Below are 26,493 nucleotides of genomic sequence, written 5' to 3'. Positions count from 1 at the left end.
AGTACATCCATCACTTGGCACTTTAACATTAATAACTATAGAAGTCAAGCCTTTGAGTTCTTGTCAAAAGCATGTGTGTTTTTGAACTTGTTGAAACATCATGGAGCAAAATCAGGAATGTTTCAATAATGTTAAAATAATAATCTAGAGCAATGTGTATCCTAGAGCAATGTGCAGTCTTGAGCATTGTGCTATTCCTAGAGGAGTGTGATAGTCTTGAGCAATGTGTAGCTCATGACTATATATATGTGTATGTATCAGTGTATGGAGTATGAAGTATGCAATGAAGTAATAGATATAGAAATATAAGAATTATAACCATTTCTCCATCCTTGATTATTCATTTAGCTTCTTCCTAACTGGCGGGTGATGTTATTCTCCACCCGCCAGACCTGTGTTTTTTCCAAATTCAACATGGTATCAGAGCCTAAGATTCTAGGCTATTTTCTTCCTTTCCATTTCTGGAAAAAAAAAAAAAAAAAACACCATTTTTTCCGGCGATACGCGGCTGCCCATTTCGTTCCGACTCACTTCCGGCTAGTGTGTGAAGAAACTACCACCACAGCCTTACTCGGAACCTCGTCGCGAGCCGACGCCTGAAATCCGGTGGCCATCATCCTCTGCACGCGCCCCCACGCGCCGCCGCACTCCGCCGGAAGTCTCCACTCTTTTCCGGCCATATCTCTCTCCTCCGATCTCCGTTCAAGGTGCTGTTGCCTCCAGTAGATTCGCCTTGAGGAGACGCACCTGGGAGTGTATTCACATCTCCCGTCTCCACCGGTCATGCCGGTCAACGTCGGTCAACTGCCGGTCAACGGCCAGTCAACTGCCGGTCAAAGTCGCCGGTCAACAATCTGAAAATTCCGGGACTGTTTTCCCACTGTTTTTGGTGTATGATGCTATCTTTTGCATCTTGAACTACCATATCTTTTACCTCTTTTCCTGCTAGTGTCAAGTATTTGTTCAGTTCACACAACATCTCCCTCCATCATAGCATCACATAATGTCCCAAACTGCAGTAATACTATGGGCAGTTTTCTGCAAAATTGCTGCAAATTTCTTGGCAACCATTGATGCCTATGGGTGAAATTTGAAGGTTTTTGGGTTTATTGCTGAACTTCTTTGGTTCTTCCCATGGTGTTTACTATTTTTGGTATAACCGTGCTATTTCTTTATCCCCGGTATGCCTTATCCCATGGATGTTAAGTTTCAGCACTACTATAAAGGCCTTTGATTATTTTCCATGTTTCAAGTAAGGGGGAGTGTGACTATCTACAATCAGTGTGCTATCTTCAACTCTGTGTTATTTTCCTTTGCTCTGTTTTTGGGTTTATCTTCATTTCTATAGGCTTTGCTTCATCCTTTGCTCCCGTTCGCCTCCACCACTCTCGATGAAGATTGTTGTTGGCAAGTCATAGAGTGCTTATGTTGCTGTGAAGGTGTTAGTGTTATTTCTTACCCTTGGTGCCGTCATTTCCAAGGATGGTCGTGACAAGCTTCGCCCTTAATGCATTTCCAAGGGTTGTGTATAGCATTGTCTTACCCTTGGTGCCGTCATTCCAAAGGATATTCGTGACAAGCTTCGCCCTTGATACATTTCCAAGGGTTGTGTATAGCATTGTCTCTCTGAAGCCATCCAGCACTGTTATCCTCTAGTTGCTTGTAATCTTCATTTGTAATTTAGAGTGGAGTTTATGTTTGACTTCAAGCTTGGAACTTCTAGATATTCCAGCTTGAGGGGGAGTGTTGAAACATCATGGAGCAAAATCAGGAATGTTTCAATAATGTTAAAATAATAATCTAGAGCAATGTGTATCCTAGAGCAATGTGCAGTCTTGAGCATTGTGCTATTCCTAGAGGAGTGTGATAGTCTTGAGCAATGTGTAGCTCATGACTATATATATGTGTATGTATCAGTGTATGGAGTATGAAGTATGCAATGAAGTAATAGATATAGAAATATAAGAATTATAACCATTTCTCCATCCTTGATTATTCATTTAGCTTCTTCCTAACTGGCGGGTGGTGTTATTCTCCACCCGCCAGACCTGTGTTTCTTCCAAATTCAACAGAACTTAAGCTCAATCACTCAATTGGAAATTAAGCTAGTAGGAACATGGATATGATGCTGGAAGGCAACAATACTTTTATCAATTATTTATTAGATGTTTTAGTTAGATTAGAATTGTTTGATAATTAGCTGCTTAGTTTTTTAGGTGTTCCAATTTGATTCAATTAGAAGTCTTTCTACTAATTAGTTATCTAGTCTTAAAGTCATTATTAGTTACAGGAGTCTTCTATTTCCCCTATATAAAAAGTGAGAATTAATTGGATTAATGGGGAACAGAATTATAAATCCCAAAAGGGGGCTAAGGGAGCTTTGGGTCTCAAGCAAACCCAGCCTTTGAAGTGTGGCAAGACACTTCTTCCTGTTCCTTCTTCTGCCCATGAAAGAGACCATAACATTTGGTCTTTCGGACAATCCAGCATTCAAAGCTCTCAAAGAATCAGTGAATGAGTTGGAGAAGTTAATAAAAGAGCACTGCATACAACGTCTCAGAGAATTAGGCAAAGATGACAGTGAACTATAGCAGTCAATAACTAAATACCTAGAAAGCCAAGGCAAAACACCGAAAACCGATACACCCACTTCCTCAAAAATTCAGCAAGCATATGGTGATGTTATTTCACTCAATGTGGATCATTCATCCTCCACAATTATTAATCACCCATTTTGAGGTAGGGCTGCTGATTTTCCAGAAACTGATGTCGTGTCCTTTCTAAACACTATCTAGTGCATGGGAGGGTTATTTGACCATTCTACCGCCCCATCTCATTCCATCAAGGTTGTAAAAGGTGCCTAGGGTTAGATCCACTAGATCGATGGCTAGCATTTGCTCACACTTCTTACAAGAAGCCTTATTCTCATGGGAGTCAGACCCTATATATATATATATATATATATATATATATGACCAGGTTCACATGAGAACAACCTCCCAAGTGAGAACTGCGGACAAAACTGATCCATCCATCTAGGATGATCAAACGCTGAAAATCAATGAAAAGGGAGAAAAAACATTGCGACATTTCTATAATTATGATTGTGCATTTAGAAATGCTTGACAGTGCATTTGGAAATGCTTTTAGTGCACAGAAGGCACTACTTGATTCTCATCATCTTCTTCCTCCATGTCATCACAAGAGTTTCTAAATTCACTTTCAGTTATTTGTGAATGCACTGTCAAGCATTTCCAAATGCACAATCGTAATTACATAAATGTCACCGCATTTTTTCCCTTTTTCGTTAATTTTCAGTCTTTGATCATCCTAAGATAGACGAATCATATATATATATATATATATATATATATATTTATTTATTTATTTATTTATATTTATATTTGATTCAATTAGAATGCACTGGCAAACCACTTCCTCCTATTCCTACTTCTGCCCATGACATAAACCATAACAGCCAGCTTTTAACGTATAACATGTACCAATTAAGAGATATGCAACTGAACATCAATAGAGTCATCATTTATCATTAATCACTTAAAAGCACTACAAGATGAACCACAGAATAGCCATGAATAATAATCAGAAAAAGGTAAAGATGAGAGCAAAAGTTGTGTACCCGAAGCAATCTGCATCAGTGGACAACCTTGAAATTTTTACTCATACCTTTTGCCTTTCCATTCCACAAGTTCCACAAAGTTGAGTGAAGGGTAAAAATTTTAAAGTGCTTCAAGCACCATAGCTGCACATGCATTTCACATAACAATCCTATCCTATTTCCAACAAAGACCACAGAACACTGGAAAGCTACTAATTCAGAAAAATGGTTTAGAGAGAATAGTTGGAACTATATTGAACATCTATTTAAACTCAATTTGGTGCTTCAAAGATTTAGTATAAAACCTCAAAAATGTTGCATTCCTAGATGTTAAGTCATAGAAAAGAAATTTTTTTTGACAGATGTAAGAGATTACCTTCCCTTTCTTGCTCCATTTTTTAGCATATTTCCGACATTCTTCAAGAAGCAAACTTAACAGATACTCCAGAGCTTAAGCAACCATTTTTTTTCCATCAACCTATGTAAGTATTTTCTGAAAACTTTATGCACATTCATGATCATCATTAAAATCGTCAAATATAACATAGCAAAAGTTTGAATATGGAATATAAATTTCTATCTACTGCAAAACAAACACACAGAGAACTGTGGTCAATTCTCAAGTACCCTTAAAAAGAGGAAGCTACAATGATTTCTGTCTGAAGTCTATGCCATGTAAAATTCAGTATTTTCAAAAAATCACTTTTACATACAATATTTATATGACAACTGTTTACAACTTAACCTATATCAGAGTTTGTAATCACACAATTTATCTCCAGATTCATGCAGTGTATACATAAATAAAAAATAGCATTAACCAAAAATCAAGTGCATCATCAATCATGAGTTTAGCTGTATTAAGAATCAATGTTTTCCATCACCATGTAACAAGATACAAGAATTGTCTGTCTTCTTTGAAATTGCAATGAACAGCCATCATGCAAGAACCATTCCAGACAAAATCACTGATTATAACATTAGTTTCAAAAGAACATATCAAGTTCTTGTGTATTGCAAGCCTTTTGACTATCATCCAGGACTCAAAAAAGCATGCTTAACAAACACAATGTCATGCTAATGATTCTCCAACCTTCTGAAGACAAAAGGCTAAAATTTCTTGCAGAAAAAACAGCCAATACTGTGGAATTGATCAAATTTTCAGTTTTCTCGGAAGATCCTTTGCTGTGATGTGCATTTTGAATCAAGTGAAATGTCATGTCAGATTAGTTGAACCATAGAGACCGGCCATGTCAATGTCGAATCTTGTCATGTGACAAACTTAGGTGTTAGGTGACAGCCTCTAAAGCATTAAGCCAATGGCATCAGAAGAAATACCTAACAGAGTAGGCAATCAATTTTGCAACAGTTTTAATCACGTTTGATCCCTAAGATCTTTGCAGATAGCTCCCAGGTAACTATGGCAGCAGCATTGGCAGGGAAAGCCCTAACCAGAGTAGGGCCTAAACCTGTATAGCATCCTCTAAGGCCGGATAGCCTGTAAATCTAACATAAAGAACCAATCATGCATTTTGTATTAAAACTATCTCAAGATGAAAGCAGAAAAGACTAGGATAAATACCTTTTGTAAAATCTGAAAAGGATTTCTTGTATGGCTTTTATCAGGGGAGGTTTGGATTATAGTTTTTGCGACATCCAATGGCAAAACAGCAGACCAATACTGAAAAGCCCAAAGTTAAAGGAAGAAATTTAAGTCAATATGGCACACATCAAAACAAAAAGGTTGAGCATTTGAATATGTAATACTAAGTAACAAAAGGATACACACCGCTATACCACCAAGGCCACCACTCATTATGCCAACTCCCACATCAACCAATTGATTTGACTCAGATGAAGCCCCTTTCAATTGCAGATGCATTTGATAACGTACATATTCGTATGTACTAAAAAAAACAACATTTCCTACAGATTCTCTTAACAAGGTCGTGAAGCCTCCTTGAAAAATGCCTGTAAACTGAGGAGTTATTCTGTTAGATTCAACTAAATCAGATAGCAAAATAGCCTTGAGCAGAGTTTTCTTACCCCTCCTGTTTTTACTGTTTTAATGGCACAATCAAGAGGACCACTGTATCTGGTGGAGTTCAGTAAGAGAGAATCTGTGCCCTGAACTTGTATCCTACACTGGAGCACATAACTTCAATAGAATGGCACTGCAGCAAGATGATGGCAAGAACCCATGCATATGACTTACCTTAACCAGTTCTGAGGGGCACAATATAAAGCTGATTATACTTCCAGCTAAAGCTGCCGATGGAATTATTACATGAGGCTGTGGCTTACCACCTTCAAGTCCTCCCTTCAAGAGCAAAGGGAAAAGGTTTATCTGGCATTCAAAGCAGTTTGATGCAAGAAACATAGGCAAAAAAGTAGCTAAATTGAAGAAACCTTTCGCAGAGACGATCTTTGAAACAAATAGCATTTAGGTTATCCAAATGATAAGAATAGAACAAACCTGAAGGAACCTTTTTGTTTGTGAATAAATGCCAAAAGCAAGTGAACTTTCAAAAGCCATCCCAACAAAAGACGAGGTTGCTCCTCGGTAGAGCCCTTTCACCTGTGAAAAAGTAATTGTCAGCTAGTGCCTCGAGGCCCTCCAACCAACCAACAAAAGGACAAAAAGGAGGGGGAAAAAAACCTTTGGGGAGAAGAAGAACAACTAAAAGCCACAGCCCACATGTACCAATTTAACTTGAAAGGCAATAGATAATAAGAACCAACAGAGAAAGTTCAAGAAGGATAGAAATACTCTTTCCATTGGAGGAGAAAATGATAAAGATTATGAAAAATCAACTAAATATGTATACTAATGATAACATGAATTCCTATGAGCAAGTACACAAATTTTTCATGACAGATAGCAGACTCATTATTATTCAGAAAGTACTCAGAAGATGAAACCAGTAGCACTGTGCCTATCCATTCTACTAGCTTCCTGCCTTGCAAAATAGTAATTCTGGTCCTTCATTATTTTTTCCCTTTTTTTTGGCCAAAAGGTGTTTTCTGCAGGATCTACTTGTACTCCTAATAAGTGTCAATCGCAGTGTATTCCAAATTTATCTTTCTGGAACACACTCTAAATCATGCTAGTTAACTCAACAGACCTTCCTTAGTTCTCATAATTTGTAGGAGTTCACAAGACCATTACGAATTTGGAATTCCTCCTGCAAGCATTATAATTATTTTCTTCAAGAAGTTCCACTTGCATCAAAATCTGCCATGACTTGTTCTCACATTAGCTGAGGGCAGCATCATTGAGGACCTCAGACAAATCAGTACTGCCTTCATCCTATTTTTATTGGCCCTTTCCACTCCCTAGTAGCAACTAACTTATCTTTGATCCACTTTTTCAAATATATGTTTTAAAAAATTTAAGATTCCAATTAAGGAGAAAAGTGGTACTTTTCACATGTTTCTTAATGCATATCTTATAACTTATAAAACTAAATTTACCATTGCCAAAACATAATTCAAAAATTAGTAAAATTGACCAAACTGAGTAAATTTTTTCTATTTACTTTATAGGGTTCTAGAAATCCAGCTAATGTTTACCATGAAAAAGTCACTCCCTCTTTCCTCTAAGCCCATGGAGATTGTTAGTAGCGTAGAAGAACAAAAGTAGGAAAAGGGGAGAAAGATTATTGATTTCATCATTCTTGTTTTCTCCTTACCATCTAGTGTGGTTGTACACACATATAGAGTATATACGGACTATGCTAACTCTTGGCCCTTTATGACTCTTCCCTCTAGATAAGTGAATTACATTCTAAACACAGATTACTAATCTTGTAAACCTCCAAGTCATATGCAAGTAAAACTATTTTCATCGGATATCAGGAACCACAAAGTTTTTTACACTCCTCCCACTGCAGAACTGAACATTCATGCTAAAGTTCAATACTGTTTACATAAAACTTGCAATGGAGTACTAAATTTCTATCATGATCACTTCATAGAAAAATGCACATGAAGGAAGCATATATAAGAAGATTTTTTTTAAAAAAAATCATGCAAAGAGAATCTGCCAACACCAAAAAGTAGTTTACAATTGGATCTCAAAACAAAGTTAGAAGCATACTCCTTCAGCCTTCAATATCCTAGCAGCACAATGCAATCCATTCTTGTACTTTATACCATCTGCAGAAGTGTTGTGTTTTTGGAGTTTTACCTGGCAAATACGAATTGCAACATTCGAACAGATTTTTCATTAATTCTAGGACCTCAGTTCATTAATTCAAAACAGTGCAGGGATACTCAAAAGGAAAAACAACTGTCTAACATCAGGACCTGATAAGTGTATCTTAAGACTTTAACCATGTTTTCTTAAAATGTAGAACTGATTTAGTATCCAACATAGATGGATTTATGGAGATGATTCATAGTTAACATTTAAACCAAAATTTACTAATACCCTTTTATACTCTTGATTTGCATCATATTCACAACAAATGCCAGGCACATACATTTTACTAGCTTTCCTACATCCGGCCTAAAAATACCATAAGAACACCAGTCCAAATGCTCGGTTTTGCTTCGTCAATTCACAATGTCCTTTTATCTTTGAGCTATGTGAAGCTATATGTCACATGATCAAAATAGTACGAACAATAATTAATTAGATTAGCTATCCTGTGCAATGAAAACTGATATGAATTATAACGAATGAGTAACGAATGCAAATGCGTGTTCTCGTATCGAATGATAACGAGGAGAAATCAAAGTGAACCGGATCGAAATACCTTTACTGTATCGAATGGGTGGCCGACAATCACAGTGGCAACTCCGGCTAACATTCCCGCCACATAATCTTTGTACCCTGAACTCTCCCCCATATCTCGCTGTCTCTCTCTCTCTCTCTCCTCAAGTTTCAGCTCTCTCTCTCTCACACACACACAGAGACACAAGTTATGGTGTGATTTGAGGTGAGGATCGCGGTGTCATTATCGATTTATCGTATAGCCTGCTGTGCAATTTTGCAGGGTTTTCCTATCGGAGGGGTTTATTGGCTCAGTAGACCAAAGAGCTTGAACGGCGGCGGCACTTTTGACAGCGCCGGTGAATGCTGGGGGCGGCTGCAGTTAACGGCGTTGAGTCCATCATCCGCGCTTTATTTTCATTTTCTTACTACCATTTTAGGGAATTTTGCATTTTACTACCTATAGTTTTACCCTTTTCACAAGTCCGCACCTCTAATTTCAAAATGGAAAATGCTACTTATTTTTATATTTACCATTCACAAATTTGTCTTTCTTTTTTTTTTTATATTAATTGATTTGATTCTTTTTATTTTTTATTTTAAAGCTCAGCCTATTAAAACTATCCATGTCAATGAGTGACAAGTTCATAAGTAGTCAATATAAGAGCTTTTTTTTTAAAAAAAATATATAAGAGCATTTTAATAATTACATTTCTTATCTACTTGTAAATAGTGTTTTTTCTAACTCAATAGTTTTTATTAATTTTTGTAATAAATTTATAAGATATTAGAGCATCCACAATAATATAAAATCTTTGTTATTTTTTTTGTCAAGTGACAAAAAGAGATGAGGAGAAGAAAAAAAAAACATAAAAGAAAAATTAAACGCATTGCTAGTGCATACACAAGACACGCACCAACTTGCCAGTATCTTTTTTAGGGCTCACAAAAATAACTATTTTCTTGCAAAATCACATATGTCCTCTTTCTTTCTTTCATATCATCTAATAAGCATGAGAAACTTCAAATTTATCATTGTGGGTGGTTATGCTCTTAACAATATTTATTTATAAAATTTATATGAATTTTTTTTAGTGTCAAATATGATACTACTATATATTTAATGAAATTACTCTATATATTTTGTTAATGATATAAATAAAGATATAGTATCATAAATATATAGTGTATATATATGACATGTGATTAGGTATTACATGTTTATATTGTATAATTTTTTACAATTTATGATTACGAATTTTTTATCTCTGTAAATTTACAAATATTTTAAGTGAACATTACCATCTACATGCTTTATGTGCGGTTAAGTTATAGCTGTGCTATAGAAGATGATGAGCAAGTAGTCTCTTGTACTTTAATTTTAGGTGAAAATGATCAAATTTAAAATTATCATGGAGCACATGGTAAACCTTAGCAGATCATTCTTTTCTTTTTTTTTTTCTTAGGATTGCTTGATAGTATTGTATAAGAGAAATTATTGACCGATACGTGTCAGAGAACGTTCTTGTTATTGTCTCTATCTACGATGTCATTTTTTTTTTCTAAAAGAATTCAAACACTCTTATAAACCCTTTATCAATCGGTTAACAACTTGATCCAAATCATTATCATCCTTGATTATTTACAGGCAACATATACTCCCTACATAAAGAAATTTCGATTAGTATTAATTAAAGAGTAATCTTAATAACAAAAAAATAAAAATATCAGTTATCACTATCAGATGGCGCAATTGCCAACTGTATAAATTGTTGATCTGCCAAGTTGAGATAAGGTTGAAATCGACAACACAACAGCATCAACACATAAGCACTTCACTATTATTATTCATAATCATTATTATTATTATTATTATCACCCCTAGTATTCTAATTTATTAGAGAGCAGTGGCTCGGAATCTCCGACTGATTCGGCGCACACAGATTCATAAACTGATTGTGCATCACCGGAGGAGTTAGGTCATGACGACAAAACCTTAATTACAACAAACCCATACCAAAAACAAAAACCAAAATTAAACAGGAAGCATGCATAGCCGTAACTAACTAATATTCTTAATTAAAGATAATTACGCCATAGCTACGCTTCTTAACCGGAAAATTTAACCGCCGACAAAGCAACTGACGACGGACCCAAACACGTAAGACACCCTATTTACACGCTTCTTGTCGGCGAATGGCACGAAATCAACCCCTCCGATGTTTAACGGTGCTTGGATCTTGTTTCACCACTGTATAGCCTGCATATATAGCTTAGGTTAATTACATCTAATCTAAAATATTGGAGTAATTAAGATTTAAGAAAAATTACTGTCAGATTTCTGACTTTAAACCATAAATTTATAAGTTCTGTCTTCTCACCAGAGTAGACAGGCTATTGGCCTTCTTTTAAGCCAATTTGCTATAAATAATCTAAACTGATTTATTGTGATTCTTTTGTCTATTAGAATCATAAAGTGAGATTTAATCAGTACACACGAAAAAAGAAAAATTCATGACCCACCAGTCATAAACAGTAGGAGAGTTGGTATTCTTAGGCTTGTCGAAAACCTGGGCGCCGATGTTCTTGGTGGCGAGGTTGCTGCCGGGGTTGAAAACACTCCTCCACACGTTATCTTTACGCGCCCCCGTGGGCGACGGAGTGGTTGGGGTCATCGGACCTACAGGGCTGACCGGCATCGACAACGATCTCTGGAACTTGCTGGATCCTTCTCCAACCCCAGAATCTAATCGCAAAAAACACAACACAACCAACCAAACATTAACAACTAATTAAAAACAAAAACAAGCAAGTCCTCTAGCTTAAAACTCTGAAATCAAACCACTAGATCACAACATCTTTGAGATGAATGTATGCATGATGATCGGAGAAGTTAAGAATACTTGTTTTGACAGTAACTGTCTGCGCGCGAAGCTTGTCAAAACCTTGATCTACATGTCTACGAACATCATCCCAACTCCTATCAATCAAAACCATCTTTAACAACAATGTTTAATTTGCCTTCCTTCTTTTTACCCCTGCAGCCTTCTGTGTTTCCTCCCTAGCTATATGATGGCGGCTAAAGTGCCAAACTTCTTTTACTTGCCCTTGTGATATATAGAGCCTTTCGACTTTTAATTTGGAAAGATCTCTCCACAGTCTTTACCATGGTTAACTTTTTCTATACACAACAAAACTCCTTGCTAGTATGATTAACAAAAAATCTCAACTTAATTTGTACTACCTTACTAAAAAAAAAATATTGAAATAACTCATTTAATTTCATAATCAATAATAATTGGTTATACATCGCAACAACTCGCTATTAATTTAATTATTTGTCAAAGAGTCACTGAAAGAAGTAAATTATGATTGACCAAATAGCTTTTCAATCAGTCTCGTCTATGTAATTAACTTTGGCTATAAAAGATCCATTTTCAGTCAACTTAAGGAGTCATATCTTCAATTTAAGAAGCTTAATGACCCAAATTTTAACATGTAAAATCCTAAATCCTAACTCAAAGATCAATATTGTTGATAAAAATCAAACCCCAACGTTAAACTATACAATTTATCACTTGAGTTAGTCTCGCAAGACATTTCTTATGTTTTTCTTCTCTCATTCTCCCGTCAAAATATACATTAAAAATAACCCTAGATTGGATATATAAATTAAGATTTGATACATACAAACAAGAATTTGGGTGCAAGAACGTTACCAACTTTGATGGTAAGGTTCTTAAGCTTGCCAACGCCAGGGTGGGGTCCAGCCATCACATCATCCCAGCAATCTGCCATTTTTGTTCCCTTTTTTTCTTCTGTATTTGTTCTTTGTGTTGTGTAGATTGTGAGGATAACAAAATGCTAATCCTCAAATAAATACTAAGATTAGAGCTAAAATGTTTCCTAGTATCTTGCAAATTCAGTTGCAAAAACTTCCCAGTTTTGAATTTTTCTTTTTAAAATGAAACATATTAATATAACGAAATTAGGAAGATTGTTTATTTTTTAACCAAATTAGAAAGTAATAAGTGAAAAATATAAAAATCGTTTTGTGGATAAGGATGAGAGTAGTGGCAAAAGTGGGACCCGGTAGAGTAGACAATAATCCCTCTGAGTGAGGATGGCTGTCCAGGTGTAATAAATTTTAATGAACTGTGTCCTGTTCTTTAGTAGAAAACGTGGGGTCCATGCATGATGGAGTCTACAGTTAATTTAAGTTTGATTTGGGATCCAATTCCATGGAAAAAGGTGCATGATTCACCATGATGTGATTTTTTTTGATCTTATGATGATTTCTCTACAAAGACTTGCATTTCTTGGATGCACTATTTTTCTTTCTTAAACTTAGCTTCACTAGAATAATTCTAAGCCCACAATATCTCGTTCCTATAGTCACTACGGAGGTAAATTGCAAGTCATGCAATCAGCTCACCGATTAAATCTTAGTCTTCATGTACGCATAAATGGATTCAATCTATACCTTCCAGCATCATGCATCATTGAATACAAAAGATCAACGAGATGATTAGTAACCTCACAATATTTTGTGTACACGTGTATAACTTGGAGTTCTCAAGGATAATTATTCAATAAGTCATTTACAAGCTTTCAAAAATACTCCGATCCATACGAGATAATTAATTATCTAACCCGACTAATCATATGATAAGGAATTTCTGAGCACGACCAGGCGTATCCGTATGATATTAGTCAGAATCGACCATATATATCCGGCCCCCGCTAACCTCATCCACCTACCAAAGTTCCCAATATGAATAAGCGCCTAATAGACTCCACTTCAACTTATATCGTACCAATCATTCATGACCGAACCCAACTGGGAAGCCCATTAACATGATGAGTCATTGAGCTTTTTCCTCCACAATTACCCCAAAGGTACTCTCCGGACAGAACAATTAGTCATATCATATTGCATCACTTTTTTAGTATCACCTAAACACTTTGCATTGCCTGATGATTTGTAACAGTCTAACTTATTACATCCAACACGTGTAAGATATGGCGGTAACCCGGCATGTTCACTCCGTCTCACCTATAAAAGGTGCATTAATTGTCAGGATGGGGGACTTTTGGACCTTGGGCCACCTCAAACACTTTCAACCACACCATATCCACTTTCGATCCCGATCTTATCACTGTCCAGTTGAGTAGTTAGATTCACCTAGTTTAAGATTCACAAAGCTAAGGACCACATTTCTAACCGTATACCTTAGTATTTAGTACATCACCATCTATTATACATTTAACATAAAAACGAGTCATTACCCCAAAATGGCATATTAACAACGTTTTTCCTGCGCGACCTATAGGTTCTTAAGGTTAAGGATAGACCAAACAGTTGGGAAAATACTAGTAACGTCAATAGATACTGACAACTTTTCTATAAAAGAGAACAAGCAAGTTGAGGGTGAAAACGAGTATGCGCATTGTTATAAACTTATAATAACACTGTCTTAAAAGCATTGTTGTCGGAGACGGTGCAATATGAAATTTCCGGTACGCTCTCAACGGGTAACACTTTCTACGACTAACTTTGCATCTGTTAGGCGTAGATGAACCTGACTCAGTGCTTAGACAGAGCTTATGATAGAAAAGACGTAAAAGAACCACAAGAAAATGAAGATATATTCAAGTTCTTTTGTGTGTTCCCTCTCAAAGTTTATTGTTGTTTATATAGTGAATGATCTAACAACCATCTACAACCCCATTCTCACAGCTGATAGAGTCTTAGTAATAGTATACATAAACCTCGTAATCTTATAACTTAAGTCATTACGAATCAAACCTCCATAACCCATTTTACTTCCATTCTTACGATAACATTTGTCTATATTTATTTTGACCCAACTATCCTAAAGTTAAATTGGTCAGTTGTAAGGCACATTAACATTAATTTATACTCCGTATTAGTTTACTATCACTTAAATTTTTATGTATTTCAAAAGATAAAAATAAAAATAAATAATAAATACCCATTCTTTAAGAACTGATAAATAATAATTAAATAAAATAAAGAAACTAAAATTTTGAAGGCCAGGCTTTTTTGGGTTCACGGAGATGGCAGTAGCCTTCACCCAAGGGGGCCCTTCAAGCACTTATGGACCAAAAAGAATATGGGTCACACCGTTAATCGCCCATTAACTTCAAAGAGTCCGGCCCGTATCCGGAACTGGAGGCTTTGATGGCGCACTAATTTCCGGCGGATTGGAAGTTTGATGCAATTACAAGTGAGTAAAAAGTCTCCTCTATCAACGGTCCGGAACTTCGCTTCAAAGTCAAAGTCAAACCACTTAAGACTTTAGAGTGAAGAATTGACTTTCTCATTAACTATTTTATTATTTATTATCACTAATAACCATTTCATTATTTATAATATTTTTTTAATGAAAGTTTTGTTTAATGTTACCAAAAGCATTGACTTAAAGAACATGACTTGAGTTGCTTAAGCACAATATCGGAAGGTCGAAACCATTTGTATGTAATAAAATGGCGTGATGTCCTTCTCAACTAAAGACAAATTAGTTTTCAGAGTGTTGGATAAAATTAAAACTTTAGAATTGAATAAGTTTATACAAATTTTTTACTTTTTTTTTATTTAATGAAGTTATATCTATGCATTACCTCATAAGTATAACTAAAATAAAGTTCATGAATAAAAACATATCATACTTAAAGTATACTTAACTTAACAATGAACTTATCACAAAATACCAAATTAATTTGTACTACTTTTATTCTCCAAAGCACGCCATTCTCCGTTTCACTATTCCATCCTCACCGTTGGATGTTTCCCTTTGCACCATTGCTTTTGTCGGGTGGTTAGCTAGAATAAATGAATATTTAATAGTGCATGGGGGAAAGTGGTTGAGATGAGCTTTGAAAGCTTAATAGGGTAGGCATCAATGAATATTATTGATGAAAATGATGAATGATTAGCGGCCCCGGTGTGACGCATGTGCACGCTTACTCCCTGGACCCGCAAATTTTTCTAATTTTTATTATTTATTTATTTAAGTAACTCATGAAGTGATCAGTAAACTCACAAATAAAATGAGGTTTATGTGCATGCTTTTCTAGTATTAGTGATTTAAAAAAAAAAAGAATAATACTATTTCCCCTCTTGATTTCCTAATTGTAATGTGTCAATAAAATCATTTTTATTCGTTAGTAATTGTGAATTGAAGAATCACATCAAACATTGTTTTTTTTTATAAAAAAAATTAATAATCAAAAATAAAATAAACCAATCAAATATTGTTATGTAAAGAAAGGATACACAATAAGAAGAATACAATATTCCGCTTTTTAAAATCATTAGCAGAATGATCAAAGTAATTTTTTTGAAATAATTGAGGGTGGTATTTGGTTATCTATAATAATCAAATGATAAAATAAATCAACACTACCATTTAAAAAGACAAAATCTAGCCAATGACATTGTGGTCTAATAACACCAAGTTGCTAGGCGATATTGACTATTTGTGCTTTAATAAATTAAGAAAGTAATTATGAAAAAACAATGCATTATAATAGAGTCAGTAGTACTAAAAAAAAGAGAGACAAAATCCAACTAATGAGAATAACCTTTCTAACTAAATTTGGTTAAAACTATTATATTACAGAAAATTTTGTAACCGTTATTCGAATCTGTACTCGGAGTGAAGATTACTTTATAATACTAGCCTGCTAAATGACCATAAGGAGGCAAATCAACATAGTTACAAAGTTACAAAGTCATAGTTACAAAGTTAACGCTTCAAACTAAATATTTTAGTAGACAATCCTCACTAATAGTCAAATTTAGAATCTTCTGATTACCAAACTATTTAGTTAGTGCTGACCAACTTAATGGATAATGAACCAAATTTGGTAAAGGCTCAATCCTAAAATAGTGGGATTTAAATGCAATAAAACCATTTCTATTCATAAGGTATTGTGGATTGGCTGATCAAACCCAACATTATCCTAAATTAGTGGGATGTGTATTACGTAATAATTATTACACAATAGGGAATAACTGCCTTTAAAATATAAAAAGGAAAAGAAAAATATTTTTGCAACAGTAATATAATATACAACTACAAACTACTGTATAGTTGCAGAATTAGCTGCACAGCACGTCCGGCTTGTCCATCCCTCAACCTTTATCTCTCTCTACATTCTCCAGACGAAATGGAAAATGGTGAATTCAACCGTACAAAATGGATGAGGAGAAATTGAAGCAAAGAATCCGATGAAGTTCAAGTCCAAAATGCACAGCCTTCGTTTCCTCTCCATTTTCCTCGCTCTCTGTTTCGCCTTCAAGCTCACCTTCTCTAGCCCTGGTAATCTCTTCTCTCTCTCTCTATCTCTCTATTTACATTCACATATTTCTGTAACTCTGTATAGGTTAAGTGGTTACAGTCATTCTCTGTGGTTTTGTAATTTGTAGTAGTCTGGACATGCAGTTGGGGTAACGAACCTTCCGTTTTCGCCGTTGTACTATATTTTGCTCTAATTTTCGGCTTCCTGGAAGTTGAATTGCAGTTCTAGAGCTGCTTTTATCTCTTGATTTGATGTTTAGGTTGATAGATTAGGTTATATATAGTTGTGCTTTGACCAGGAGTTAACAGTTGTTTGGATCTGAAGAAAAGATGGGTGGAGATGGAGATGGAAATTGAAATACTAATGTTTTTATTTTGATAAAAAAATCTTAAGTTTAGAGAAGTGTGAAGATGCGTAGTAATTTCCGTTGCAACTTTAATCATTTTAGACGGAATGTTGGCTGTTATGTCTGCTGGCTTCATATCAGTTGCTTCTGGAACTCTGAGAAATGAAACTTTACTTGAATATTGGAATCTGAGTTGAAATTTTTACTTATATAATGGTGTTATGTCAACTGCAGGGCCGTATGTTATGCGGATTAGTTGTGGAGCTAGGGAGAATGTTCATACCAAACCTACAGATACTCTTTGGTACAAAGATTTTGCATATACTGGAGGGATACCAACTAATGGAAGCCGTCCGACTTTTATCAGTCCTCCACTTACTACACTTCGGAACTTCCCTTCATCGGAAGGTCCAGAAAATTGCTACAATATCAAGAGAGTGCCACATGGCCACTATTCAGTAAGGATTTATTTTGGGTTGTTGGAAGATCCTAGTTTTGATAGTGAACCACTTTTTGATGTATCTGTTGAAGGAACCTTAATTTATACTCTGCCATCTGGTTGGAGCATTCATGATGATGAGGGAGCGTTTGTTGAAGCCCTTGTATTTCTTGAAGATGGCACTGCATCGCTATGCTTTCACAGCACTGGTCATGGAGATCCTGCAATACTGGCTATTGAAATTCTCCAAGTAGATAATAGAGCATACTACTTTGGCACTGGATATGGTCAAGGAACAATCCTTAGAACTCATAAAAGACTGAGCTGTGGTACTAAGGATTCAAAATTTGATGTTGACTACAATGGAGATCGTTGGGGTGGGGATCGATTCTGGACTTCCATCCATACTTTTGGTCAAGGTTCTGATAACTCTATATCTACGCAAAAAAGTATCAAACAGGCCTCTATTCGGCCTAATGTTTATCCAGAAGCTCTCTACAAATCAGCTATTGTTAGTACTGATGAACAGCCAGATTTAACATACTCAGTGGATGTGGAACCCAATCAAAATTACTCCATTTGGTTGCACTTTGCAGAAATTGACTCATCGATTACAGGAGAAGGGCAAAGAGTGCTTGATATCCTGATAAATGGGGATGTTGTATTTCCAGGGGTTGACATTGTGAAGATGGCTGGGGGTATTAACAGCGCTCTTGTCCTGAACAAGACAGTTGCTGTCAATGGCAGGACTTTAACTATAACGCTGCACCCTACCAAAGGAACTAGTGCCATAATCAATGCCATTGAGATTTTCGAGGTTCTAGTAGCTGAATCCAAAACTGTACCAGAAGAAGGTAAAAATAAACTTAGTAATCAAATCATATTCTCATTATGCTTCTGATCAATGCTAAAAGAGGTAAAATGTATTGTGAAGGTTTAAGACTTCTTAATAATAGCATTGTGCTAGGCAAAATAGCTTAATGCTTGATTGCCAAAGGGACTTCTGGTGCCTCCAGAGACTTTTACTTTTCATGCACACATAAACATTTTCAACAATTTTTAATCTTCAAAGTTAGATGATGTAAATGAACACTGCAGTTTTTCCTTGCCTTTTTTCTTTTAGTCATGGCCTTGCAGACACTTAAGGGTGCACTTGGACTTCCACTTCGTATTGGATGGAATGGTGATCCGTGTGTTCCACAGCAACATCCATGGAGTGGAACAGACTGCCTATATGACAAAACTTCTAATAAATGGGTTATTGATGGCCTGTATGTCCTTGATCTTATGCTCTTACTGAGTACTTTCTGATATCCAAATATATCATGCAAATATTTTTTCTATGCACATACAGAAGAATTACTCTTCAGTGAGTAGTGAGATTTTATTTCCTTGAGAACATAGAGCATATTGTCTGTCCATATAGAAGAACTTTACAGAAACAAAAATCTCACATTTATATGCTTAGGGGCATTTGGTTCAAACATTGGAATCGGAATGGTAATTGGAATCAAATACTTGGTAATGAATAATGATAATGGATTTAAGTAGAATTAGTCTCTTTGTTTGTAAATAGGAATTGGAATCAAAATAAATAAATAAATAATTAATTAAAATAAGAATAAATAAATATATAAAACTGTACATATATATACAGTTGCATATTGAATGCACAGATAATGACCTTTTTATTTTTTTCTTCCCCTCATTTTTGATTCCATTGTGGCATTATTCAAAAGTGTGGGAAGAGAGGGGTAATGAGTTTTATTATTACTAAAGGATTTGAATCCAATAGTAGGATAACAAAAGTAGAGAAACAAACATGGTAATGGGTATTAAATCCCATAGTAAGGTACAAAAGTCCACAATCAAACGCCACCTTAATGTAGTAGTGTCTCCAAAAATGAATAACATTACTAGACTGTTCTCTTCCATTTGTTCTTATAGGTGTTATAGCCTAAGACAATATTGACTTGTGTAGTCATTTAATAGATGAGTTACTTTGTGTTTAGTGTTGGTTTTGAAGATCTGAGTTTCTAAGCTTCATTGCACAGCTAACCTTCTGAGTTACTTAAAAAATGTGCATCACTTCGTGCTAACTGCTATATTTTCTATTTATTGTATAATAAATGCATGCGTCACATTCATTAATTATAATGTAAAAATGCCTTTACTTTTTCTTGTATGACCATAATCACTCATGTGACATTTTAACTGCAATCAGTGGCCTGGACAACCAAGGTTTGCGGGGGTTTTTGCCAAATGAGATTTCCCACTTGCGTCATCTGCAAAGCATGTAAGTTAACAGATACAAAGTTGGAATATGTATTTCTATAATTACATAGATCATTTTGAAGGTTGATGATTTTTGTTAAAGAATAAAAGACACCCCATTCATGCTTACAGTTCTGCTTTTATCATTATTATATGAGCTGGTTCTGGCCTTTGGGCCAGATAAAGGAAGGGCTTTCTCATGCCTAGTTCTTAGGGGTGTGAGTGTGTGTGTATATAAAGTTAATTTGAGTTTGAGCAACATGTACACACTATTTTGTTTATATATATTGATGTGTGATATTGTATTAAATGGTGCATTAATAGCATTAGTGCATCACACTCCCAGCATATTGTACTATTTTAGGGACATCATCCTTTTCCTATTCTTGCAACTGAAACAAATGCTAACAGAACCCTGCATGCCAAGGCAACAAGTTTCAAAGTTTTACTCTGTCAGCCAGCATGTATACTGGATGAGTCATTTAGCAAAATCCCATCTCTTATGTGCTTGTACATTTACAGAAATCTGAGTGGAAACAGCATCAAAGGACCTATTCCCTCAGCACTTGGACTGGTGACTACCCTAGAAAAGCTGTAAGTTAAACCCCTTGGCATATAACTCTTATGATGCAATGATTAACAAACTAACGAAGTATGAGAAAAATACATAAAACGAGGAGGCTTCACTCTTCTCCGGTTCTCTTGACTTTGAAATGCTGGCTTGGTGATTCATAATGCAATATTTGAATGGCAGGGATCTTTCGTACAATTTTTTCAATGGATCTATTCCTGAAAGCCTCGGACAATTGACCTCATTACGAATATTGTAAGATACTTTAAACATCTGAGGTAATGAGTATATATAGAACTGAGCTCTAATCTCTTGAGTCATGTTACAGAAATCTCAATGGCAACTCCCTCTCTGGAAGAGTTCCCGTTGCGTTGGGCGGAAGACTCTTGCATAGAGCTAGTTTCAAGTACGGTTTGTTATTTTTCATTGTATAATTTGGATTGGCATTTGTCAAAGGGTTTTGAAATATTCTTAAGAGATTTAGGTTATGCAGTTGTGTGATGTCACTCAGATATGTTCCTTCCAAAGAGTTTCTTACACATGAATCAAACTATCAAAGTCCAGAATGAGGTGTTTAGCACACTTTCTACATATATAATTTAGCATAGGTTTTTCTGCCTATCTGATTCTTGTTTGATTTAAGATGATTAGTACAATGGAATATGCAGCTTTGACATTTACTCGAAAAGCGTTTGCAGATGTCTTTGCTATCTAGCAGATGAATGACCAATATTATAATTTTGTTTTCTTGTCTTAAGAAACTTGGCATGGTTCCCAAATTATAGTTCTGGCCTCTTGATTGGAGAACTTGTTCTCAATCTTGGCAATCTCCTTAGGGAAGAATACCAACCCTGGGATACAACTTCCCATCAATTGACATGATGAGCTAGACTAAGCATTTTTGAAATTCCCATACAAGTTCAAAACTATGTCATAGAGCTTTTTTTATTTTTTATTCCTGTGCTAGTAGGATAATGGAGTCTGAAATCATTGCATATTGTGCATGCACCTAATCTTCTATCTATACTTTCTGTATTGTAAATACTAACTAGGGATGTTTGCAGCTTTACTGATAATGCAGGCCTCTGCGGAATTCCTGGATTGAGAACATGTGGGCCTCACCTTTCTGTTGGTGCCAAAGTCGGGATTGGATTTGGAGTTCTCGTGGCACTTTTGCTTGTCGCAACATGCTTGACATGTTGGTGGAAAAGAAGGCAAAACATTCTTCGGGCTCAAAGAATTGCAGGTAAAGGACATTAATTCATTCAAGCTTCACACACAATTGACGATGATCTTTTCACCAAACTATCCTTCAATCTTCATGGTTTCTCCTCTGATAAAGTTGTCTTAACTGTTCTTTCGTCTTTTACTCAGCACGAGATGCTCCTTACGCAAAGGCAAGAACCCATTTTTCTCGCGATGTGCAAATGGCAAGACATCATGGTCACGAAAACAGTCAAAACACTCGAACAGCTGCAGAAAATGGACCTCCCCTGCTAACCTGATCAAATTAGCTCTGAAATCCCAGATGCAGTTCACAGAAAGTGCCCATTTTTGTCGATGGACGATTTGTATATTCGGAAAATATGCAATTAAATTCAGTGATATCAAGAACACTGCACACTTCCACAGGTTAAAATTTTTAATACGATGCGACCTCCTGCCTCGTTGCATTTGACACTGCAAGAAATGTTGTATATTGCCACTTTTGCATTGGAAGAATGTAACCAACCAAAGCTTTATTTTATTTATGATAGAAAATTAACATTATTTAACCTATATGGCTATAGTGCTCCGGATTGAGGATGCTGATGAATCATGAATTATTCCACAATAATCCTTTTACACTACGAATAGTTTAATTTATTACACAATATTCTACATATACATGAAATCAATATGTTTATAAAATTTTTTAAAAACATTGACATTTTTAATAATTCTTTTATTAACTGTAGTGTAGATTTAACTCCTCAAGTACGGTGAAATGGTAATTTTGTTCTTGTTTGGATGTTAAAATTTCATTAAAAGCCTTGAAAATTTAGTGATTAAAAAAAATGATATTTCAATTTTTTTTTTAATTATTGTTTCTTGATGTAGTGTATATATCGCCAGGAAATTAATTTTATTGGAAAAGAAAACAAAAAAAGCTGTAAATGCATGTAATGATCCCATAAAAGACAAATTCGGTGCCGGAATAGCAGGTTGGAAGAACCAACAAAGGGTGGGACCTACATTATTACGCGTCGGAAAAGATGTCATAGAAAAGGAGCCACGGCATTGACGGGAAGCGTGTCTTTTCTTTTCGAAAAGAAAAGAGATAATACGGAGAACTAAATAAAAAAATAAATAAAAACTCTATCGAATTATTTTCACTTTTGATCTCACCATTATGTAATTATTTTCAGAATTTTACATTTAATTCTTAATTATTAAAATTTTTAGATTTGATCTCATAATTTTTAAATCGTTACTAGTCTTTGACTATTAAATTTTTTAGATTTGGTCTTACAATTTTTAAATCCTTACCACATTTAGTCTTAAACTATTAAAATGTCTAAAATTGGTATCATAAAATCATTGTCACATTTAGTCCATTCAAATCTAATCTAAAAATTTTAAAAGTAGGAGACCAAATGCGGTAAAGAATTAAAAAGTAGTGAGATCACATTTAAAAATTTTAATAGTTGAAGATCAAAAGTGTAAATGATCCATACTCATGGGACTAAAAGTGAAAAATAACTTAAATTCTACCTTAGATTGGTACGAAGAGGTATATTTTCTGTATAATTTATATACAAAAATTCCGTAAAGATTAGAGTACTTGATAAATAAACAACTAATGTAAACGCAAAAATAGTATTTTATGTTAAAAATTGTAAGTTAAAACTTTTTTTGAGAAAGAGAAAAATTATGTGGGAATAATTTTTTTTTTTTTTGAAAGAAATGTGGGAATAAATTGAATACAAGATATTAGAGTAATAATATCTAAAAAATATTATTTTAATGATAGTGTGTATATGTAACGTGAAGGGGATGTTAGTTGTTGTTGTTACTTTAAGGTGTCGTGCGGACAGGGTCACGGCGCTGTTGGTGACGGCTTTGAACGCTTTGGTGGTGCCTTTAGCATTAGCAGCTGACAGTCGTCCAATTAGGGCGCAGCATTCTCTTAATCATTATTTCCGTCTTATCCGCGCCGTTAACTCCTTTCCTTTTTGTCAAATTCTTCGCCTCATTCACTCATCACCCTTTGTGGGCCCAACGTTTACCACCCCCATTTACTCAACTTTCAAGCATTTCACTTTTTTTTTCTTTTTTTTTTTAAAATTTATTTAAGAATTAAGGATGAAACAAGTCACTCAATTACACACGAAATTAATTTACAATTAGGTCACCGAATTTAAATAAAACGTAATTTGGTCCCTGCAACCGATGAGGCTAAAGGCTTATGTGGGTGAGGCTTACTTTGGAGTGATAGTATTTTCTAGCAATGGTATTTTTCTAGTAGCGAGAAATTGTCCTATTAGTTGCATGAATGACCCTCACCTTGTAGAAGTGATCGCCATTAAGGAGGCTTTATCCTGGTTTATTGAGAGAGGTTGGATCGGAATAATTTAACTCTTAATTCTGATTGTCACTTGGTGTGTATGAAGATCAAGGATGGTACAATCTACCAGATCTTTCTTATGCAAGTTGAGTTATTTGGAGATTGCTGATTACTACAACGACACTTTGAATCGATGTCTATTCAGTTTGTCCGCAGATCAACGAGCACGATTGCTCATGCATTAGCTAGAGCTTCTAGTGTATAGCCTAGTCCTTCTATTTGATTTTATGTTGTTCCTTATTGTATTGAAAATTTGATTATTTGAAATTAATAATATTTCCTTTTCAAAAAAAAATGTAATTTGGTCCTAAACAACACAAATTCATGAAATTCAATCCAAAATGATATATTTAACTGAAAATATGCTATGTCAACATATTTTCAAGTAAACATGCCATTTTAGAATAATATATAAAAAGGATATTAGTATCTTGCTTAAGTTGTAGAGTGATGCTACATTATCATTTTGATTTTATCTATTAATATTTGCCACTTTACATAGTACAAATTGATTGGTTATCTTTATTTTTAAATATAATGTAAATTTCATTTTTGCTAGTTTAAGCCTTAAGGTCATTTAATTAATTAATTAACTAATGGATAAATCAAGAGGAAACATAACATTTTTATAAAGTATATACATATAATTGATATAATTGAGGCATTCAATTAGAGTTGAAAATACAATTAATGACATTTTAAAATCAAATTAATAAATAATTAAATATTTTAAATACATTAAATATATTTTTAATCAAATTGAAAAGTTTGTTCATAAACTAATTAATGGAACATCTCCGATTCAGTTAATCCAATTTTAAACGAATTTTTCACTCTCCTACATATAGAAGACAAATCATGCTTCACGTAGTGTTAAGAAAAAATAATATGATATTATTTTACTGCTAAAAATATACTTCATGTGATATGTCATAATTGATATATTTGATTAAATAGTTAATAATCCAACTACACAATGACTAGTAAAACTTTTACTATCGAAGTAAAATACAGTAGTATTCAATGAATCAATAACGAATTACGAAATCAATCATTATTCCTTAACAAAACGCTTGATAACACATGTCAATATTTTACTTTGCGTGCAAGGTAGCCATATTTTTCTTATGAAAACAATACCATGTATTATATTCATTGATTCATATAGTCAAGTAAAAGATCTCCACAAAAGATTATTGCAGAATATATATAATGTTGGGTGACATTGGGCACTTGTGTTTAAAGTCAATACATAGAACATGAACTATATATGTAGTGTGGAATCAACATATAACACTGTTCTTTTCTCCCCTTAGTTAATTTTTTCTTTCCTTAGCCTTCTAGAAACTCTGTTCTTTTTCCCTAAAATTGTATGGATGTGAAGTTCGCAGTTTCAATATATAACTTTAATTTTTTGAAGCAGCTGTGGCGTTAGGTAAGGTACCATGTTGTTGTCTTTTGTCTTCATCTTTATCATCGGTGACGGCAAACGTACCGCCTACGGCGGCGATCTTCTTTTCCTCGGCCGGGCCCTACGCCCATCTTTTTGCTTTCATGATTTTATTGTGATAGCTTTAAGATAGTATCGTAGAATATGGTTAATTATTAAGTTAGTGGCTTCACATTTTAATTGGTTTTTGAGAACAATTATGTATGCACAATAAGAAACAAACACTAGGCTGGAGTTTAGCCTAGTGGTTCGTCGCTTTACTTGAAATCACGATTGAAGGTAGTAGATACTCGTGTAGAGGTTCGAATCTCACTGAAAACATGAATGAAACACCCGATGAAGACTAGAGTGAAAAAGTGGTGATCCAGCCGCCCTTTCCAGTACGGCAGGTAACGACTTCAGGCATCAGGCATAGACAGCTCCAATTGACGGGCGAAGACTAGAGTGAAAAAGTGGTGATCCAGCCGCGCTTTCAAGTACGGCAGGTAACGACTTCAGGCATAGACAGCTCCAATTGACGGGCGATGTGTACAAGGCTCCGACTCGAGAACGATTCACCGTTTTTTTACGGGCGAAGACTATAGTGAAAAAGTGGTGATCCAGCCGCGCTTTCCAGTACGGCAGGTAACGACTTCAGGCATAGACAGCTCCAATTGACGAGCGATGTGTACAAGGCTCCGACTCGAGAACGATTCACCGTTGTATGACTGACCGGCGATTCCAGCTTCATGCATGCAAGTTGCAGCCTGCAATCCGAACTGAGGATGCGTTTTTTAGGTTAGCTCACCCTCACGACCATTGTAGCACGTGTGTCGCCCAGGGCATAAAGGGCATGATGACTGACATCATCCTCACCTTCCTCCGGCTCATCACAGGGGCAGGTTCGTGTGAAAATCATTTTTCTAATTTGTTGAGTTTGATTAAGTTATCCAAAAAATTGTTATTGGTAAGTTTGTGATTCTATAAATCTATCATAATACATTTTAGATTTGACCTATGTTAACTAAAATATTTTAACGATTTTAAAGAGAGAACATATGATTTCAGATTAAAAATATGACAGGTATGTTGTAGTTATTTTTGTTAGAAATTTGATTAAACAAACTAAATGTGATAAAATTATGCATTAAATATGAAAAAGA

At 35.0% G+C, this 26,493-nt stretch overlaps 3 protein-coding genes across 4 annotated transcripts; 1 reads left to right on the top strand and 2 right to left on the bottom strand.

Annotated features, from left to right (window-relative positions):
- Positions 1 to 4,451: 4,451 nt before the first annotated feature.
- LOC116031876 (mitochondrial arginine transporter BAC1) lies at positions 4,452 to 8,736 on the bottom strand. Of its 2 annotated transcripts, none has more exons than XM_031274212.1 (8): positions 8,380 to 8,736; positions 7,719 to 7,808; positions 6,096 to 6,197; positions 5,835 to 5,939; positions 5,666 to 5,764; positions 5,409 to 5,597; positions 5,202 to 5,300; positions 4,452 to 5,125 (listed from the first exon to the last, which is right to left on the bottom strand). In XM_031274212.1, the coding sequence occupies exons 1-8, from the start codon at positions 8,470 to 8,472 to the stop codon at positions 4,991 to 4,993; spliced, it is 912 nt and encodes a 303-aa protein (XP_031130072.1). In that variant the 5' UTR covers positions 8,473 to 8,736; the 3' UTR covers positions 4,452 to 4,990. The 2 variants fall into 2 exon arrangements, with proteins under 2 accessions (XP_031130072.1, XP_031130073.1); XM_031274213.1 differs by having other exon boundaries at positions 4,993 to 5,117.
- A 1,441-nt stretch (positions 8,737 to 10,177) lies between these two features.
- Positions 10,178 to 11,401, bottom strand: LOC116031847 (dormancy-associated protein 1-like). The gene is made up of 4 exons (XM_031274167.1): positions 11,240 to 11,401; positions 10,860 to 11,082; positions 10,468 to 10,596; positions 10,178 to 10,432 (listed from the first exon to the last, which is right to left on the bottom strand). The coding sequence occupies exons 1-3, from the start codon at positions 11,331 to 11,333 to the stop codon at positions 10,560 to 10,562; spliced, it is 354 nt and encodes a 117-aa protein (XP_031130027.1). The 5' UTR covers positions 11,334 to 11,401; the 3' UTR covers positions 10,178 to 10,432; positions 10,468 to 10,559.
- Positions 11,402 to 16,455: 5,054 nt separating this feature from the next.
- On the top strand, positions 16,456 to 22,073 carry LOC116032642 (receptor-like protein 4). The gene is made up of 9 exons (XM_031275309.1): positions 16,456 to 16,684; positions 17,245 to 18,303; positions 18,573 to 18,720; positions 19,674 to 19,745; positions 20,246 to 20,317; positions 20,478 to 20,549; positions 20,623 to 20,700; positions 21,359 to 21,540; positions 21,669 to 22,073. Exons 1-9 carry the CDS (start codon positions 16,594 to 16,596, stop codon positions 21,797 to 21,799), a joined length of 1,905 nt encoding a protein of 634 aa, XP_031131169.1. The 5' UTR covers positions 16,456 to 16,593; the 3' UTR covers positions 21,800 to 22,073.
- The last annotated feature ends 4,420 nt before the right edge of the window (positions 22,074 to 26,493 follow it).

Source organism: Ipomoea triloba, chromosome 10 (assembly GCF_003576645.1).
Source record: "Ipomoea triloba cultivar NCNSP0323 chromosome 10, ASM357664v1".
NCBI classification, from domain to species: Eukaryota; Viridiplantae; Streptophyta; class Magnoliopsida; order Solanales; family Convolvulaceae; genus Ipomoea; species Ipomoea triloba.
Note: the sequence above shows the minus strand (reverse complement) of the source record. Positions and strands in the feature narration are given on the sequence as shown.

Excerpts from the sequence above, each read along its gene's own strand:
- LOC116032642 (XM_031275309.1), top strand. The coding sequence starts at position 16,594 with ATGAAGTTCAAGTCCAAAATGCACAGCCTTCGTTTCCTCTCCATTTTC. Across the intron at positions 18,304-18,572 it reads CAAAACTGTACCAGAAGAAG|TCATGGCCTTGCAGACACTT; the intron begins GTAAAAATAAAC and ends TTTTTCTTTTAG. Across the intron at positions 19,746-20,245 it reads TTGCGTCATCTGCAAAGCAT|AAATCTGAGTGGAAACAGCA; the intron begins GTAAGTTAACAG and ends GTACATTTACAG.
- LOC116031847 (XM_031274167.1), bottom strand. The coding sequence starts at position 11,333 with ATGGTTTTGATTGATAGGAGTTGGGATGATGTTCGTAGACATGTAGAT. Across the intron at positions 11,083-11,239 it reads GACAGTTACTGTCAAAACAA|ATTCTGGGGTTGGAGAAGGA; the intron begins GTATTCTTAACT and ends TTTTGCGATTAG. Across the intron at positions 10,597-10,859 it reads TCTCCTACTGTTTATGACTG|GCTATACAGTGGTGAAACAA; the intron begins GTGGGTCATGAA and ends CTATATATGCAG.
- LOC116031876 (XM_031274212.1), bottom strand. The coding sequence starts at position 8,472 with ATGGGGGAGAGTTCAGGGTACAAAGATTATGTGGCGGGAATGTTAGCC. Across the intron at positions 5,598-5,665 it reads AAACAGTAAAAACAGGAGGG|TTTACAGGCATTTTTCAAGG; the intron begins GTAAGAAAACTC and ends ATAACTCCTCAG. Across the intron at positions 5,126-5,201 it reads CTTTTCAGATTTTACAAAAG|ATTTACAGGCTATCCGGCCT; the intron begins GTATTTATCCTA and ends TCTTTATGTTAG.